General features: G+C 44.2%; 1 protein-coding gene across 1 annotated transcript in view; it reads right to left on the reverse strand.

Annotated features, from left to right (window-relative positions):
* Window positions 1-1,946: 1,946 nt before the first annotated feature.
* LOC141145986 (ATP-binding cassette sub-family A member 13-like) overlaps window positions 1,947-19,708 on the reverse strand; it is a 142,336-nt gene continuing 124,574 nt past the window's right edge. Inside the window, exons 7-8 of the mRNA XM_073632771.1 lie at window positions 2,101-2,172; window positions 1,947-1,984 (exon numbers count right to left, since the gene is read on the reverse strand). Coding sequence (XP_073488872.1) covers window positions 1,947-1,984; window positions 2,101-2,172 — 110 coding nt within the window. The remainder of the gene's footprint in view (window positions 1,985-2,100; window positions 2,173-19,708) is intronic.

A 19,708-nucleotide genomic window follows, 5' to 3' on the forward strand; every position in this document is an offset into this window, starting at 1 on the left:
ACACCAGATTCCTTATCAATGGGGTTTCCCATTCTCTCTTTGTTTCACATATCAAAGCACCAAACATTCATGCAAATCCTATGATGAATTATTGAACACCCTGCAAAAAACTTCACCTTTGCGAAAGACCATCTGCTAGTCCTCGGCGGCGAACAATATCCAGCTTTCTACAAAATACCTCCAAAATCGGAAATGACAGAAACAAACAAAGCTCATCCAAGAGGGGTCGATTCAACTCCCCAGACCCGGATCCTCCAGATTCAATGGACTAAATGTATTTTGCTTGTTTCATTGCAGCTCATTTAAACTTAAATGGTCTTTCACCCATTCTATAGATACTAAATACTTATTCCCATTTACCTATCCTAAATCTACTTCCTTTAAATAGTTCATAGTTTAACCTCAAATTCTTTTTTTTTCTAACCCTCTCTAGACTAGGATTAATGAATATTTAAATTATCCAATTTATCCCTATTCCCTTTACACTCTTACCTCCTTCTCCTCCCCTTCCCCTATCTCACATTCCTTTTTTCCCTCCCTCCTACTCCTCTAATTCTACACCCCCCTCCCCCATCCCCACCCCTTTCCTGTATTTCCTTCATTATTAAAACAGAGGGTCTTATCTCATTTTGTTCAAAAACCTTTTTACTGCATAGAAGTAAATTTTGTTATCATATAAGTATTAACCGTTACTTTATAATTATCATCCATTAGTGACACTACTGCACTATCCACAACTGATAACGCAGAGGTAACCGACATAATTCAACAAAATATTTAATTTTAGTTCAAACTGCAAAATATTACAAATTATTTACTTAATTATAAACATTTTATTTGCTCTAATGTTGAAAAATATGTCAATTCTTTTCTTATACTTGACAATTTTTTGCATATTTTTGCCATATTTGGGTGTCACACTTAATTTTTTCTTTTAAATTATTTTTAGGTCGTGGGGGACCCCAAAACAGTCACTGCTCCCCCCCATTTTTCTATCTTAGGACTCTCCTCCATTGTTTTTTTGTGTGAGGGACCTCCCTGGATAGATTTTGTGCTTCTGAGCTAGCACTTTCGCACACTCAGAACGCCATCCTTTTATCTTCTAAAAGTTATTGTAAGTTATTTGTCTCATAATGATTCTCACTTTCTCTTTCTTCTTACCTATTCTACTTCTACTTTCCTCTTTTTTCTTACTCCTCCCCGGAGTGAACTTGGATCTACACTTTATGTATGGAATATTTTGTAATATCCTTTATAAATTATCATAATGGCTCCTTTAAATGTCCTTACCTTAAATGTTCAAGGTCTGAATGTTCCACAAAAGTGAACCAAAGTCTTTCGATCATTGTCTTCCTCAAAGGCACATATAGTGTGCCTCCAAGAAACTCATTTTACTGAAACCTCGACACCTAAATATTTTGGTACATTATATCCCCAAGTCATTACTGCTTCAGCTAAGACTAAACAAAGGGGAGTACTAATTGCATTTCATCCATCTACACCTTTTTCTCTTCAGCCTGAGATCAAAGACTCAGAAGGTCGCTATCTCATCCTTACGGGACATCTATGTGATGCCCCGATCACAGTGGTATCCTATTATGGTCCTAATAGAAGTCCATCGTCTTTCCTCTCTCACCTATTCCAAGTAATTGACTCTCATAAAATGGGCACACTTTTGATCTGTGGAGACTCAAACCAAGTTTTATATCCTTTTATAGATAAATCCCCAACTCCTATCACGTCCAACTCTCAATCTCGTATGTTCCAAAGACTTCTTCAGAGACATTCCTTGCTAGATTCCTGGCGAGAAATCAATCCCACAAAACGTCAATATTCCTTTTATTCCCATCCACATAAATCCTTTTCCCGTATTGATCACATTCTAATTTCTATAAGTATGTCCCCGGAATTGTTACATCATCTGTTATACCCTTTACATGGACTGATCATTGTGCAATAATTTCTACTTTCACTTCCCTCATACCTAAAACACAAGACCCCACATGGAATATAAATGATTCAACCTTATCCCACCCATCACACTCTACCGACCTAGAACTAGCGATAAAAGATTATTTGTAAAATAATAAAACTCCTCACATATCTCCATTAACCTTATGGGAAGCACATAAACCTGTTCTTCGTGGAATTTGTTTACACCAAGCATCATACCTTAAAAGAGAAAAAAAGAAACTACAACAAAAATTAGAAATAAACTTCAATACTTGCCATGCAAACTTTCAATCGAATCCTACCCCTGAAACCAAATCTCAGTTAGATGAAGCTAGACTAAACCTTGATCTTTTCCTGACTCAGTAGATAAAACTTTATGTAACTCCAAACACAAATTTTATCTTAAATCTAATAAGCCTGGCACTCTTCTTGCTCGAGCTCTTAAAAAATTGGACAACCCATTTAAACAGATCCGACTTAAATTACCCCATAATACTTATACCAGCAATCCAGAAAAGATCCTACACACCTTCCCAAAACACCTTAAATCCTTATACAATAAAGAGGAACCTTTTGACCAATCTTCTGCAGAAACATTTTTCTCACAAATTGAACTCCCAACTATTATTTTCAATCAACATGAAAATCTCGAAAGTCCCATTACATCTACAGGAGTTGAATTGGCTATTAAATCCCTTAAACTAAACAAACGACCAGGCCCTGACGGCTTTTCTGCCTTATATTATAAAAAATTTTCTCATCTCCTTGCACCAATGCTATCTGAAGCTTTCAATTCACTTCTTAACAGTCAATCCAACAGTCAAAAACTCTAATGCCCAGTACACACGGTCGGACATTGATCGGACATTCCGACAACAAAATCCTAGGATTTTTTCTGACGGATGTTGGCTCAAACTTGTTTTGCGTACACACGGTCGCACAAAGTTGTCGGAATTTCCAATCGCCAAGAACGCGGTGACGTAAACCACGTACGACGAGAGTAGAAAAGGCCAGTTCAGAACCAAGCGTGGCACCCTTTGGGCTCCTTTTGCTAATCTCGTGTTAGTAAAAGTTTGGTGAGAGACGATTTGCGCTTTTTCAGACTGGTGGTTTTCAGATCGTTTTCTGCTGTTCAGTTTGTGCTTGTGGGTTTGTATCTGCTCTTCAGTGCGTGCAAGCAAGCTACGCGTGACTTGTCATTGTGTTCTTGTTCGTTCGTTACTGTTTTTCAGGTCGCTCTTCACAGGCCTTGCTGTTCTTCAGTGCATTCTGTTACTTCGTTCTGAGCAGCCGACCGTTTTCTAGCCATGTTGCGTATACGTACTCCTCGTAGAGTTCGTGCTGTGCGGGGGCTTGGTGTTGGGGTCCTGACCTTGACACAAGTCCAGTCCATGAACAGAGTGGGGGGGAGTTCATGGACCAAGAATTGGTTGCTCCAGTGTGACCAGTTCTGTCATATGCCTTTGCTCCGTAAGATCCGTGAGAATAATCCTGATGATTTCAGGAACTTTCTCTGGATGACAGACCCCGTATTTCACCGTTTGTTGGCTTTGCTGACCCCCTATATCAGCAGGCAGGATACCTGCATGAGGCAAGCCATCACTCCGGAGCAGAGGCTCATCCCCACCCTGCGGTACTTGGCGACGGGGAGAAGCCTGCAGGACTTGAAGTTCTCGACAGGCATCTCCCCACAGGCTCTGGGAATCATTATCCCAGAGACCTGTTCTGCCATCATACAGGTCCTGCAGAAGGAGTATATTAAGGTAAGATTTGTATCCTTTAATATCACATTTTATTGTATTTAATGTTTGCTAATATATTGTATTTCTTTCCTCATTCCCTAATAGGGATGAGCTTCGTGTTCGAGTCGAACCCATGTTCGACTCGAACATCGGCTGTTCGATCGTTCGTCGAATTGCGAACGATATGGGCCGTTCGCGCCAAATTCGTGTGGCGCGTCACGGCCCATAATTTACTGCGGCATCGCAGTGCATTGCTTCCTGATGATTGGCCAAGCATGCACTATGACCCGCATGCTTGGCCAATCACAGCGCCGCCTTAACAGAGAGCCGTAATTGGCCAAAGCCAAGGAGGCTTTGGCCAATTATGGCTCAGGGGATTTAGTACACGCCCCACACTATATAAGGCCGCCTGCACGGCGGCCCTGTGCAGTGTGTTCCGGTGTGCTGAGAAATAGAGAGAGAGAGAGAGACAGTGTCATTTCATTTGAGTTAGCTAGATTAGGCAGGACAGTCAGTCAGTTAGCTGCACTTAAAGTGTATTGTCTATATATATGCATCCCAGGTGTTGCATATATATATATATATATATATACACTGTATTCAGTTTAGCTAGATCCGTTCCTGTTATCTTCTAGACTATTTACATTTAGTGCAGTGCATCCTGCTCACAGTGTTCAGCTAGATCCGTTCCTGTTATCTTCTTACTGACAGGCAGGCTTGTCTTGTTACAGTATTTTGAAGAAAATTACTGGTGTACTTTTGATCCTATTAGTACCACAGTCAGGCAGCTAGACTATTTACATTTAGTGCAGTGCGTCCTGCTCACAGTGTTCAGCTAGATCCGTTCCTGTTATCTTCTTACTGACAGGCAGGCTTGTCTTGTTACAGTATTTTGAAGAAAATTACTGGTGTTCTTTTGATCCTATTAGTACCACAGTCAGGCAGCTAGACTATTTACATTTAGTGCAGTGCTTCCTGCTCACAGTGTTCAGCTAGATCCGTTCCTGTTCTCTTCTTACTGACAGGCAGGCTTGTCTTGTTACAGTATATAAAGCTACCTGAAGAAAATTACTGGTGTTCTTTTGATCCTATTAGTACCACAGTCAGGCAGCTAGACTATTTACATTTAGTGCAGAGCGTCCTGCTCACAGTGTTCTGCTAAACCTACAAGTTAGTGGGGTGCGTCCTGCTCACAGTGTTCAGCTAGATCCGTTTCTGTTATCTTCTTACTGACAGGCAGGCTTGTCTTGTTACAGTAAATACAGCTACCTGAAGAAAATTGCTTGTGTTCTTTTGATCCTATTAGTACCACAGTCAGGCAGCTAGACTATTTACAGTTAGTGCAGTGCGTCCTGCTCACAGTGTTCTGCTAAACCTACAAGTTAGTGGGGTGCGTCCTGCTCACAGTGTTCAGCTAAACCTACAAGTTAGTGGGGTGCGTCCACCTCACAGTGTTCAGCTAAACCTACAAGCTAGTGGGGTGCGTCCTGCTCACAGTGTTCAGCTAGATCCGTTTCTGTTATCTTCTTACTGACAGGCAGGCTTGTCTTGTTACAGTAAATACAGCTACCTGAAGAAAATTGCTTGTGTTCTTTTGATCCTATTAGTACCACAGTCAGGCAGCTAGACTATTTACAGTTAGTGCAGTGCGTCCTGCTCACAGTGTTCTGCTAAACCTACAAGTTAGTGGGGTGCGTCCTGCTCACAGTGTTCAGCTAAACCTACAAGTTAGTGGGGTGCGTCCACCTCACAGTGCTCAGCTAAACCTACAAGCTAGTGGGGTGCGTCCTGCTCACAGTGTTCAGCTAGATCCGTTTCTGTTATCTTCTTACTGACAGGCAGGCTTGTCTTGTTACAGTAAATACAGCTACCTGAAGAAAATTGCTGGTGTTCTTTTGATCCTATTAGTACCACAGTCAGGCAGCTAGACTATTTAAAGTTAGTGCAGTGCGTCCTGCTCACAGTGTTCTGCTAAACCTACAAGTTAGTGGGGTGCGTCCTGCTCACAGTGTTCAGCTAAACCTACAAGTTAGTGGGGTGCGTCCACCTCACAGTGTTCAGCTAAACCTACAAGCTAGTGGGGTGCGTCCTGCTCACAGTGTTCAGCTAGATCCGTTTCTGTTATCTTCTTACTGACAGGCAGGCTTGTCTTGTTACAGTAAATACAGCTACCTGAAGAAAATTGCTTGTGTTCTTTTGATCCTATTAGTACCACAGTCAGGCAGCTAGACTATTTACAGTTAGTGCAGTGCATCCTGCTCACAGTGTTCTGCTAAACCTACAAGTTAGTGGGGTGCGTCCTGCTCACAGTGTTCAGCTAAACCTACAAGTTAGTGGGGTGCGTCCACCTCACAGTGTTCAGCTAAACCTACAAGCTAGTGGGGTGCGTCCTGCTCACAGTGTTCAGCTAGATCCGTTTCTGTTATCTTCTTACTGACAGGCAGGCTTCCTCGGAACCAGCGGTGCTCCGTAGTCGTTCAAGGGGCTACGCAAGTACGCAGGCCAAAAGATGCCATGCGGTGCTTGAGCTGGTGTGCTTGGGGGACAGGAGCCACACTGGGGCAGAGGTTCTGTCAGCTCTGCAGGGGCAGGTTCAGAGGTGGTTGACGCCACGCCAACTTAAGGCAGGAATGGTGGTTTGCGACAATGGCACCAACCTCCTCTCTGCCCTCCGACAGGGACAAATGACCCATGTGCCCTGTTTGGCTCACGTCCTTAACTTGGTGGTGCAGCGGTTCTTGGGCAGGTACCCGGGCTTACAGGATGTCCTGAGGCAGGCCAGGAAAGTCTGTGTGCATTTCCGCCGGTCATATAATGCCAGTGCTCGGCTGACAGACCTCCAAAAGGAGTTTAACCTGCCCAAGAACCGCCTAATCTGTGACATGCCCACCAGGTGGAACTCAACGTTGGCCATGCTGCAGCGGCTGCACACGCAGCAGAGGGCCATCAATGAGTACCTGTGCGACTATGGCACCAGGACAGGGTCAGGGGAGCTTGGTTTTTTTTCCCCACGCCAGTGGGCCATGATCAGGGATGCATGCACTGTCCTGTCACCATTTGAGGAGGCCACGAGGATGGTGAGCAGTGACAGTGCATGCATCAGTGACACTGTCCCCCTTGTCCACCTGTTGGAGCACACGCTGCGTGGAATAATGGACAGGGCACTTGAGGCAGAACAGAGGCAGGAAGAGGAGGACTTCCTTAGCTCTCAAGGCCCCCTTTATCCAGACAGTGTTCCTGCATGCCCGCCGATCACACAGGAAGAGGACGAGGAGGAGGAAGAGGAGGAGGAGGAGGAGGAGGAAGATTGTGTCAGTATGGAGGTGGAGCCTGGCACTCAGCATCAGCAGCAGTCTTTAAGGGATCAGTCCCAAGAAACACATGGACTTGTATGTGGCTGGGAGGAGGTGGCTGCGGACCATGTCGTCCTTAGTGACCCAGAGGACTCCGGACCGAATGCCTCAGCAAACCTACGCTGCATGGCCTCCCTGATCCTGCAAAGCCTGCGTAAGGATCCTCATATTTGTGATATCAAGGAGAAGGACCAATACTGGCTGGCAACCCTCCTTGATCCACGTTACAAGGGTAAGGTTGCGGACCTTATCTTGCCATCGCAGAGGGAGCAGAGGATGAAACATCTTCGGGAGGCCTTGCAGAAAGGTCTGTGCAACGTGTTCCCAGAGACTGGGAGGTTACAAACTCCTGTTTCTGGACAACGTGTTGCTGAGGCTTCGGTCAGTCAAAGAAGGAGTGGTGGAGAAGGTGGCCGTCTGACCGATGCGTTCAGACAATTTTTTGGTCCGCAGCCCCAAGGTATGATCGGTTCCAGAAACCATCGCCAGCGTCTGTTTTACATGGTGCAGGAATACCTAGGGGCAAGATCAGACTTGGACACCTTTCCCACCGAAAATCCTCTGGGTTACTGGGTCTTGAGGATGGATCACTGGCCAGAGCTTGCACAGTATGCAATTGAGCTACTGGCCTGTCCTGCATCCAGCGTTCTTTCGGAACGCACATTCAGTGCTGCTGGAGGCGTGGTAACCGATCACAGGGTGCGTCTGTCCACTGACTCGGTCGATCGACTGACCTTCATAAAAATGAATCAATCTTGGATCACCACCAGCTACCAAGCACCTGATGCTGATGTAACCGAATAATTTTTTTTGAAATCTCAGATCCCTTCAAAGACTACCTATGCTGATGCTGAGTGACTATCCCTGAGTAATTATCCTCTTCCTCCTCAATCATCACGCTGATAGCTTGTAAGAACATTTTTGGTTCTGGGCGCCACCACCAGTGCCTAAGGCACAATTTTTCAGCCCCTGTTTAACAGGGGCGTGTAATTACAATTTTTGATGTAATACTTTGCAGCAGGGCTCGTTCCTGCATTCCAACTAGAGTGTCTGTGAGGGGTTGCAGTGTTGTGGCACCAGCACCAGTGCCTAAGGCCCATTTTTTCTGCCCCTGTTTAACAGGGGCGTGTAATTACAATTTTTGATGCAATACTTTGCAGCAGGGCTCATTCCTGCGTTCCAACTAGAGTGTCTGTGAGGGGTTGCAGTGTTGTGGCACCAGCACCAGTGCCTAAGGCCCATTTTTTCTGCCCCTGTTTAACAGGGGCGTGTAATTACAATTTTTGATGCAATACTTTTCAGCAGGGCTCGTTCCTGCGTTCCAACTAGAGTGTCTGTGAGGGGTTGCAGTGTTGTGGCACCAGCACCAGTGCCTAAGGCCCATTTTTTCTGCCCCTGTTTAACAGGGGCGTGTAATTACAATTTTTGATGAAATACTTTGCAGCAGGGCTCGTTCCTGCGTTCCAACTAGAGTGTCTGTGAGGGGTTGCAGTGTTGTGGCACCAGCACCAGTGCCTAAGGCCTAATTTTTCAGCTCCTGTTCAACAGGGGCATGTAATTACAATTCTTGATCTAATATTTCACAGCAGGGCCCTGTGAGGGCTTACAGTGTTGTGTCCACAGCAACACCTAAGGCCCAAATTTCTGCTGAGTATATAGGGCAGGACCCTACTTTCAAACAACTAACTTACAAACGACTCCTACTTGCAAACGGAAGGAGACAACAGGAAGTGAGATGAAATCTACCCCTAGGAAGGGAAATTCTCTCCTGTAAGAGTTAATATGGGAAAAACATTTCTCCTTTCCACTGATGCTTTCCAATCCATTGGGACAAAAAGTGAGGTGAAATCTTCTGAAGAGGAGGAAAGACAGCAAAACAAATGTCACAGGGGTGATAACCCTTCCCTATGTTTTCCAAAAAGCTTAAAAAAGATTTTTTGGCTGGAGCTAAACACGTTAAAAATGTACCCGTTCAAAATTACAAAGAGATTCTACTTAACAACAAACCTACAGTCCCTGTCTTGTTTGCACCGCCTGTATACTGCTGTTCAGAGTATATAGGGCCTTGTGGCCCCACACCTTTCCTTATTTTAATTTGGGTGTGGGGTTCCCCTTAATATCCATACAAGACCCAAAGGGCCTGGTAATGGACTGGGGGGTACCCATGCCTTTTGTCTCACTGATTTTCATCTATATTGCCAGGACCCGACATTACATTAGACCCGCAAGCAGTTTTAAATGAGATTTTTTTCCTTTAAAAATGACATTTGGTGCAGGGACTGTTCTAAACACGGGAAACACACGTCACTTTACAGGCATACTATAGACACCCCTCAGGTACGATATTTAAAGGAATATTTCACTTTTTTTTTTTTTACTTTAAGCATCATTAAAATCACTGCTCCCGAAAAAACGGCCGTTTTTAAAAGTTTTTTTTGCATTGATACATGTCCCCTGGGGTAGGACCCGGGTCCCCAAACCCTTTTTAGGACAATACCATGCAAATTAGTTTTTAAAATGAGCACTTTTGATTTCGAACGTTCGAGTCCCATAGACTTCAATGGGGTTCTAACGTTCGTGCAAACTTTTGGTCCGTTCGCAGGTTCTGGTGCGAACCGAACCGGGGGGTGTTCGGCTCATCCCTATTCCCTAATTACCCTGATTGGAATATGCTGTGAATGTCCCCTTTGTTCTCATGCATGCTGGATTTTTATGTAATTTTTTTTTTTGGTCCTTCATACTTATTTGCCTTCACTTACCTCCCCAGCATGCTCTCCTGAACCTATATTCACCTCATGTAGTCACTTAACAATGTATTTTATCAGCTCCATAGTAGTGCTTTACCCCAAACACCCCCTAAAATGTTTTTAAATGTGATTTGTGCTTTAAATTCAGGCAGAGTGCCAGAGGCTTTTTTTTTTTTTTTTGTTTTCAAAGGTTTTTATTGGAAATAATAAAGAAAAATACAAGTACATAAAAAGTAGTATTAGATACAATATCCTTCAGGGTAATATAACAATCATGGGAGGCTATATAAGGAGTGTACATTCACAATAGGGTGTATGAGCAATTCGTCACCATTATGGTAGCTTGAATGACATTCAGTCCTAGAAGGATGTCTTAGTTCAGGAAAAATGTTGTACTAGGAACAAAAACAGGAGGGAAGAGCCAAAAACACAAAATAAACAGTGAAAAGAAAATAAGTTCAGGATAATCAAACTGGGTATAACACGGTCAGTCTTGAAGCCTGAAAAGGAACCAGGGGTTCCATTTAGCATCAAATACAGGTATAGAGTCATGTAAGGTATGAAATATTTTCTCGGTAACCATCATATAATCAATGCGAGAGATGATTTGTGCAAACTGGATTGAAGAGGATTTCCAGTGAAGGGCAATGTCCCAGAGCATGGCCACACAAATTGAATGGATTAATCTCATCAGGGGTTTAGAAATATCAGGGATATCTTGAAATAGGATACAGTGATGAAAAGTGAGATTGATATGATTTCCTACTAATTTGTCAATCAATTTTAGTATTTCCTTCCATGTGGGTTGTAGCTTCTCACATTCCCAGAATATGTGTATGAATGAGCCTAAGTAGGTGCAACCCCTAAAGCAATTGGGAGAAGTCTGTGGATAAATCTTATGTATACGAGCTGGGGTATAATACCATCTCGTTATGAGTTTAATGGCTGTCTCTCTAATTGTTAGGGATTTTGAGCATTTACGTATATATTTAACCAACCCCTATCCCAGTCTATCTCATCTTGGTCAAAGGCTAGTTCTTGTTCCCATTGAGATCTGTACTTCAGGGCCAGAGAGTCATCAACCGATTCTAATGTGTTATGGATTTGTGAGATAAGGCCTTTTTGACGAGGGGCTGTGTGGCACAGATCCTCGTAAATTGTCGTGTATTCTGCTGAGGGGGTGGTGTAATGTTGTTGAAAAAAATGTCGGATTTGAAGGAAATGTTAGAATTCACAGTCTGGAATAAGATAACGGGATTTGAAGGATGAAAATGAAATAAATTTGGAGTCTTCTAGGAAATCTCCTAATGTGATCAGATTGTGTTGGGTCCACCCCTCAAATAACTCCGGGTGAGCATAGGCTGGGGGGAATCTGGGGTCCCCAATATAAGAGGCCCCAAGGGGGGACTGAGAGGAGAGATTGTATTTCCTCTTATATGTGTTCCAGAGTCTCAAGCCTATAGATACAATGTGGTTTTTGGTAGATATTTCTGTGAGGGGGGGACCTGAGGTCCACATTAATCCAGGTAAGTATAGTGGGGCAATAGAGTCCTGTTCAAATTTGACTCATGGGACCTTGGAGTCTCTAATGTTCCACTGGGCTTGTTGTGCAAGTCTGCTAGCAATATAGTATAACCATATACGGGGGACTCCCAGACCCCCCCTCTTTGGAGAACGATAGAGGATTTCCCTAGAAAATCTGGGAGGTTTGGCTTGCCAGATACATTTATTAATGTGAGCTTGAAGGGTGAGTAGGTAAGATTTTGACACTCTGATTGGAAGGGAGCGAAAAAGGTATAGTAACCTGGGAAGTATTACCATTTTTAGGGCTGTGACTCTACCAAGGAAAGAAATATGGAGTTGAGACCATGACTTAAGTGTTTTTTTCAGTTTAGATAACATGGAGGGGTAGTTATGTTCAAATAGTTTGCCAAAGTCTCCAGCCAGATCAATGCCCAGATATGATAAACAGGTGTCTCTCCACACAAAGTAAAAGGCACTTTTAAATTGTTGTACCTCCACCGGAGAGAATCCCACAGGAAGGGCGACCGATTTCGAGACATTGATCTTCAGGCCGGAGACTCCCGCAAAACTTGATAAGGTTTGTAGGAGATTTGGCAAGGAAATATGGGGATTTGTTAGGAACAAGAGAACGTCGTCTGCGTACATACAGGATTTGTAGGAAGAGGAGCCTTTGGTGTAACCCAATATATTTTGGTTGTTAAGTATAGCAATAGCTAGGGGTTCTAGGGCAAGGGCAAAAATTAATGGGGAGAGTGGGCATCCTTGCCTAGTGCCCCACCCTATGGAAAAGAAATCGGAATTACAGCCCGGGATTTTGATACGAGTTTTGGGGTTTACATAGAGAGCTCAGAACCCATGTAAAAATTCCTCCCGGAAACCCATGTGTTGTAGAAGGATGTATAGATAGCTCCAGGAGACGCTATCAAAAGCCTTGTGTATGTCAAGGCTGAGTAGAAAGAGTTTACGGGAATTCAAGTTGGAGCCTTGTATGATGTTAGAGGCTAGTCTAATGTTATCCGTTATGAATCTATGGGGTATAAATCCTGACTGGAAGGGTGAGATAAGAGAGGATATAATGGATGCCAATCTGTCCGCCAGGATTCTACTGAAAATTTTTACATCATTATTCATGACTGAAATCGGTCTATAATTTTGGGGAAGTAAATGAATTTTATTAGGTTTGGGGATCAGGGACATATTTGCCAACAGCATTTCATCTGGAAAGTTACCTCCTTGTAGGATCCAATTAAACAGTTGTACTAGGCTAGGGGAAAGTAGGGTGGCAAATTTTTTATAGTATATGGTCTAAAAGCCATCCAGGCCTGGGGCAGAGCCTGTCTTGAGGGATTTGATAACATTAAGAACCTGAGGGTGTGATAGGGGCATTGAGCTTCTCTATTTGGTTAGGAGAGAGAGTGGGTATAGAAATGTCCTGAAACCAGGTATCATCTGTCGAGGTAGGAGGATTTTGGGCAGGAGCCAATAGGGAGGAATAAAATTGTTTAAAAATGTGAAGCACCTCTTTGGGGTGGGAAGTGGGCAGACCCGTGTCTGAGGTAAGTTTATATACATGAGTGGGGCGGGAGGTCTGATTGAGCTTTCTTGCAAATAAAGTTGAGGCAGTGTTGTTATGTAGTAGAAATTTGGCTCTGGACCATGGTAGGGCTTTTTCCATCTTAGAGAACAGGAGGGAGTCTAATTCAAGACGCTTTTGGTCTATCAATTTTCTGGTCGACTCTAGGCCCAACATGTTAGTATTTTTGTAAATGCGGTCTAGTTCAGTGGTTAGGTTCAAAATTTTTTGTCTGTGCATTTTGTTGTGGGATGAGGCGATGCTGATTAGTTTACCCCTCAGAACCGCCTTATGGGCAGTTCATAAAATGGAAGGTGGAGTATCCGGGAGAGCAGTCAGAGAAAAATATTCCTCAATAGATTTAGCTGTCTCAGATTCTGCCGCTAGATCTGATAGCAAAGCTTCGTTCAGTCTCCATGTATATGGTGTGGGGGCCAATCCAATGAATTTCGTTGTAAAGGAGATTACGTGGTGGTCAGACCAAACACAGGGGTGGATCGTGACATCAGTGGAGTTTGCTAATATGATGGGGGTAGTGTAGATGTAATCCAACCTGGCGTAACTATTATGAGGGTGCGAGTAAAAGGTGAATTCCTTAAGCCCCATATTGTGCGTTCTCCAGGTGTCCACCAACTGGTGGTCCAAAAGGCCTTGGGTAAGAGACCTGGGGAAAGCTTTGGAGGCATTTGTGGAGGAGGATCTATCAAGTGTAGGGTTAGCCACTAAGTTGAAATCACCTCCTATTATGATATGGGGAGAGTTCAAGGAGACCAACTTATCAAAAAATGTTTTGAAAAAGGATGCGGGTGCGTCGTTGGGGGCGTATACACTGGCAATTGTAATTGTAATTTCTCTGTTGTGTAACACACCTTTGATAATGACAAACCTGCTATCCTTATCTTTGAAGCATTGTTTAACCTCCATAGGGAGGGAAGCATGCAAGAATATGGCGGCACCCCTGCTTTTGGCTGGGTAAAGGGAGTAAAACGATTGAGGGAAGTTCCTATGGAAGAATTTCGGGTGTGAGGAGTGGGAGAAGTGTGTCTCCTGTAACAGGAGAATTTTGGCGCCTAGGTGACCATACAGGTCAAAGGCCTTACGTCTCTTTGTGGGGGAGTTAAATCCCTTCACATTATGTGAAATACATGTAATTACCATAATTAGTCATAACAACTCTATCGTATGTGAGAGGGTTCAAAGCTAACCACCCTAGGGAGTCATTCTGTATTTGCAAGCTAAGGCACACTTGGCCCAGCAGGGGCTCCGCCATAATCCCACACAGCACATTGTAAATACAGTATCCCTTCTTCTCATAGAAAGTATAATCAAGAATAAACATGTAAATCTTACATTTAGGACTTATGCAGAATAAAGTTACCAGGCTGTAAACTGACTGACCAAGAAAAAAAGAAAAACTGTAAACGAGTATGGACCAAAAAAGAAAAAAAAACTAAGAGAACAAAGATAGGACATGGAGTTCAATGTCCAAACTGGATCAGGTAGAGCAAAAAAGTAAGATAGAACTTTACCTGACGAAAAATACAGTTTCAAGCGAGACAACTAGGTCTCGTACCCAGCAATTCTGCAATCACCCACTGGTGGGGTGCAGAGCAAGAAACCCGTGGGGCAAACTGTCTAAAAGAGAACGGGTTCAATTGATGAATGCAAAAAGGAGTAACGCCCCCCCAAAAAAAAAAAAAGAGAAAACTTAAGAAAACAAAAAAGAAAAACTCTTGCTGGGTGGGGTGGACATGGCATAACTCCGAGGGAAAGCCGCTCTTAATGAGGATGGAGAGAGGTAGGTGCAGATCGTCTCAAGGAACAAAAGAGTGGTAGTCAGCGACGCTTTCAGCGTGGTTGCATGGCGGGGTCCTCTCCGATGTCATAGCGGATCCTTCTTCTATCTCTCCTGGGTGGTGGGGTTTGCCAGATGGGAGCTGGGCGGGGTGTCGATGGAGGGCAACGGATTGCGGCTGCATCTAGGAGTCCAAGTTTCACCAGAATTTCTTGTAAGGAGGTAGCTGAGAAGGTGGTGCCATTATTGGGAACCTGCAACTTAAATGGAGATCCCCATCTGTAACGAATATGTGCAGATTGCAGTGCAGAAGTGATTTCCTTCAGGCCTCTTCGCCTATCCAAGGTGGCAGGGGAGATATCCGAGTAGATCTGGATAGGATGGTCATCAAGTGTTATCTGTTGTTTGTTACGGGCAGCTCTCAGGATTTCCTCCTTAGTGAGAAAGTCCTTCATGCAGAGAACTACGTCTCTGGGGGGGTTTGTCATCTGGAGGTTTTGGACGGAGTGCCCTGTGAATGCGGTCACATTTAAAAGCCGCGGAGTCATATTCTGGAAGGAGGGATTTGAATAGTCTAATTACGGTCGGGATTAAGTCTGTCTCTGTCTCAGGGATGCCTCTCAGATGCAAATTATTGCGTCTATTTCTATTGTCGAGGTCTTCGACTTGTGCTTGAATCGCTGTTAGTGCTAGGGCTAGAGATTCGTGTTCACGAGTTCGTTATAGGCCAGAGCGAGTTCATCGTGTTTAGTTTCAAGGAGCTCAGTGCGTGAGCCTAAGGCCGCAATCTCCTGTGACAGAGTGTGGGATGTTTTGTGCAGCTCCGTTTGAAATTTGGTAGCCAGTCTGGTGTACATGGCTTCCAGGCTGACATCTAGATCTGCCTTAGAAAGGGTGGCGTGGTACTCACCCGCAGTGCTTGCGGACGGAGAGGGATCCGATCGTGGTGGAGGAGCCGGAGCAGGAGACTCCCCTTTCTCAGCCGTGCCATCTTGAGGCATGCTGAAACTTTCCCGCGTGCGGAGGAGATAGTGGGTCAGGGTGTTTTGAGAGGATCCTCGGGATTTCCTTCTCCTCGATGGCATGCACCGAGTGTTTGTGGCTTGAGGGGTGCAAAAATTGAGATATGATGTGCAGTTAATAGCCCTCAGGAAGCCTTTATAGTCCCGGGTGGAGCGGAGCTGCTGAGTCAGGCGTCCATCTTCCTCAGCGCCGCGCATGCGCCCCTGCCAGAGGCTTTTTTTGGGGGTCCCCAAATCATTTGGAACCCTCCCTCCCCCCAACTGCTAAGTCAGCTGATACCAATTCTCTATCTATCCTCAATCATCTGTCTGCTGACTTTGCCAAACCCATACACACTGTACCCATCTCTTCTGTGCTCAGATTTATGGATGAATTCCCCAAAGCATGTAGTGCAAGGGCCTGCCTGTATACTTTTAAATGGTACTGTTTCAAGTTTTTGTATACTATTATTATCTATATAGGTAATAGCAGAATGTCCAAATATGCTCTAATGTGTACAGTGTGTATTTATATCTTTGTATTATGACACTTCTTACCTGTCCAGTGGGCTGCCAATAGTGTAACTAAGGAGGGGCTGTTCCAAGTAATACACATTATTTAGGCATTCATCTCTCAATGAAGTGGAGAGGGTTACCTGTCCAAGAGCTCCCCCCCCCCTATAATGTTAGAAATGGCCCATGACATGGGGGGGAGGGGGAATATGATAGCTGTACCTTATACTTTGGTCTTTAAAAATTCCCATAAATCAATGTTATCTTGATGTCAGCCAAGAATGTTTGTGTCTAATCTGCTTTCCACGTTTATGTGCAAAAAGCCTATTTTTTTTGTTTTCCTCAACAGTTTCCTTCCATGCCACAGGAATGGCAGACTGGCCTCCTACTTTGCCCAGCGGTGGGACTTTCCTAACTGCGGAGGGGCAATTGATGGGAAACACGTCCACATCATCCCACCACCCAACTCGGGGTCATACTATTATAATTATAAGGGGTTCAGTAGTATTGTGATGTTGGTGGTGGTGTCGGCTACTTATGAGTTCCTGTATGTGGACGTGGGGAAGAATGGCCAGATGTCCGATGGTGGAGTCATCGCCCAGACCGAGTTCTACAGGCGTCTCCAGAATGGCAGCTTGGACTTGCCACCTCCAGAAGACAATGTGGAAGGACTCCCATTCGTCTTCATTGCGGATGAAGCCTTTGTGTTGGGGGACCATCTTATGCGGCCATTCCCAATGAGGACCCTCACCCCGGACCAGAGGGTTTTTAATTACCGGCTGGCCAGAGCCAGAAGAGTGGTGGAAAACATGTTTGGAATCATGGCCAGCCAGTTCCGCCTATTTCTTACACCTATACATATGGCGGAGTATAAACTGAATCACATTATCCTGGCGTGCTGTGTTCTACACAACTTTTTATGGCAACATTCTGCCAACTATGCTGGCTCAGTTGGGCCTGAAGCCGGAATTTAAAATGAACCAACCTTGATGGCGCTTGAAAGTGGCCGTCCTGGCTTGCCCTCCCTGAGTGCCCATGATGTCCGACTAAGATACTTGGAATTCTTTGCGGGTAGAGGGGCTATCAATATGCCAGACAATGTGTGAAACCTTTATCAAATAAAAAAAACATTAAGCAAATCTTTGGTGACATTTACTGCTTGTGTTTGTTTTAGCTGACCCTGACAGAAATGTGTGGAGTCCTGAAAATGGCGTGATTGTGTAAACTTACAAAGCACTGTTGGGTGTTATTTACTAAAGGCAAAGACACTTTGCACTACAAGTGCACTTGAAACTGCACTTGTAGTGCAAAGTGGATTTGCCCTTAGGAAATAACCCCCATTGTCACAGAAAGCAGCAATTAGAGCACCACAAAAGTGTTGGAGCGTTGAGACAATTATCCACACATTCTTGATTAACAATCTTTTTAATACCTGCACAATCACATGTGCATTTTGACAAGGTTTTTAAAACAAACCAACATGTTTGTTGTATAACAATTTTTGGGGTGGCATTAGAAAAAGTAGAAATGTCCATTTAAGATAAAACAGGCATGTTTCAAACCAACAAGAAAGACACAAATCTTGAACTTACAAAGTTCACATTTGGTAGAACTTGAAGGCAATATCAGACATGAGTATTTAGGAACTGTGTTTGATATTGCGTTCAGATGGGGTGAAGTCACCCCAGGAAAAGCCAAATTTTGAAGATGCACACCAATTTACGAATGTCAACATGTGCTAGCTGCCATCACGGGGGATCAAGGGACGTGTTTTGGGGGAGCAACCCCTTCCTCTCAGCTACTTTATTATTGAGGAAGGGTTGCACCCCCAAAACGCATCCATTGATCTCCCGTGATGCAGATAGCACATGTTGACACACTGTGTGCCTCTTCAAAATTTGGCTTTTCTACAATTCGACAAAAAATTTAAAAATTGTAGCACACCATAAAAGAAAGGGCTTTGGAGGGGTTTTAAACTCTCCCCAAAACATCAATGATGTTCTTATTTTTTTGAATAACATCATTGATGTTTTTCTTGATATTTTCCAGTACAACATTACACCCCATGATCTCCCCAATCAGGATCTGTGCACTTTCCGAGGTGAAATGCCCTGGATCCACAACATCACGATCACCTAAAAAGATAGAAACAAAAACACACCATGTATTATAAATATGCCGGCATCCATCTCTTACCTGAGCCTGTGGTCGCAGACACTCACCTGTTGTGGTGACTAGTTCCACCACATCTTCCTCCTCCTGCTCTTCTTGTCTTTGGGGGATTTCCCCTTCTTCCAGATGTGGGGGTCTCTGGTCTCCTCGGACGAGGGGTGTCCTCCGAGTCTTTTCTCCCCTATGTAAAAAAAAAAATGGTATACTTAGCACACAGATATTTGATGGCAGAACTATAAATATGAAACATTGCTTGGAAGTGGGGTACAATTGTCTGTTTTGGGAGAGTTCCAAGATGTAGAATTTTGAGTGTCCTTTGTCAAGCTTCAATACTTTACCTGTTTTGTCCAAGCTTTGCAGATGGAGACTAGGGATGAGCTTCGAGTTCGAGTCGAACTCATGTTCGACTCGAACATTGGCTGTTCGCAAGTTCACCGAACAGCGAACAATTTGGGGTGTTCGCGGCAAATTCGAATGCCGCGGAACACCCTTTAAAAGTCTATGGGAGAAATCAAAAGTGCTAATTTTAAAGGCTAATATGCAAGTTATTGTCATAAAAAGTGTTTGGGGACCTGGGTCCTGCCCCAGGGGACATGGATCAATGCAAAAAAAAGTTTTAAAAACGGCCGTTTTTTCAGGAGCAGTGATTTTAATAATGCTTAAAGTCAATCAATAAAAGTGTAATATCCCTTTAAATTTCGTACCTGGGGGGTGTCTATAGTGTGCCTGTAAAGGGGCGCATGTTTCCTGTGTTTAGAACAGTCTGACAGCAAAATGACATTTTGAAGGAAAAAACTCATTTAAAACTACCCGCGGCTATTGCATTGCCGACAATACACATAGAAGTTCATTGATAAAAACGGCATGGGAATTCCCCAAAGGGGAACCCCGAACCAAAATTTAAAAAAAAAAATGACGTGGGGGTCCCCCTAAATTCCATACCAGGCCCTTCAGGTCTGGTATGGATATTAAGGGGAACCCCGGCCAAAATTTAAAAAAAAAATGACGTGGGGTTCCCCCTAAATTCCATACCAGGCCCTTCAGGTCTGGTATGGATTTTAAGGGGAACCCCGCGCCAAAAAAAAAAAAAAAAACGGCGTGGGGTCCCCCCAAAAATCCATACCAGACCCTTATCCGAGCACGCAACCTGGCAGGCCGCAGGAAAAGAGGGGGGGACGAGAGTGCGGCCCCCCCCTCCCTCCTGAACCGTACCAGGCCACATGCCCTCAACATTGGGAGGGTGCTTTGGGGTAGCCCCCCAAAACACCTTGTCCCCATGTTGATGAGGACAAGGGCCTCATCCCCACAACCCTGGCCGGTGGTTGTGGGGGTCTG

This window comes from Aquarana catesbeiana, linkage group LG05 (assembly GCF_042186555.1).
Source record: "Aquarana catesbeiana isolate 2022-GZ linkage group LG05, ASM4218655v1, whole genome shotgun sequence".
Taxonomy (NCBI): domain Eukaryota; kingdom Metazoa; phylum Chordata; class Amphibia; order Anura; family Ranidae; genus Aquarana; species Aquarana catesbeiana.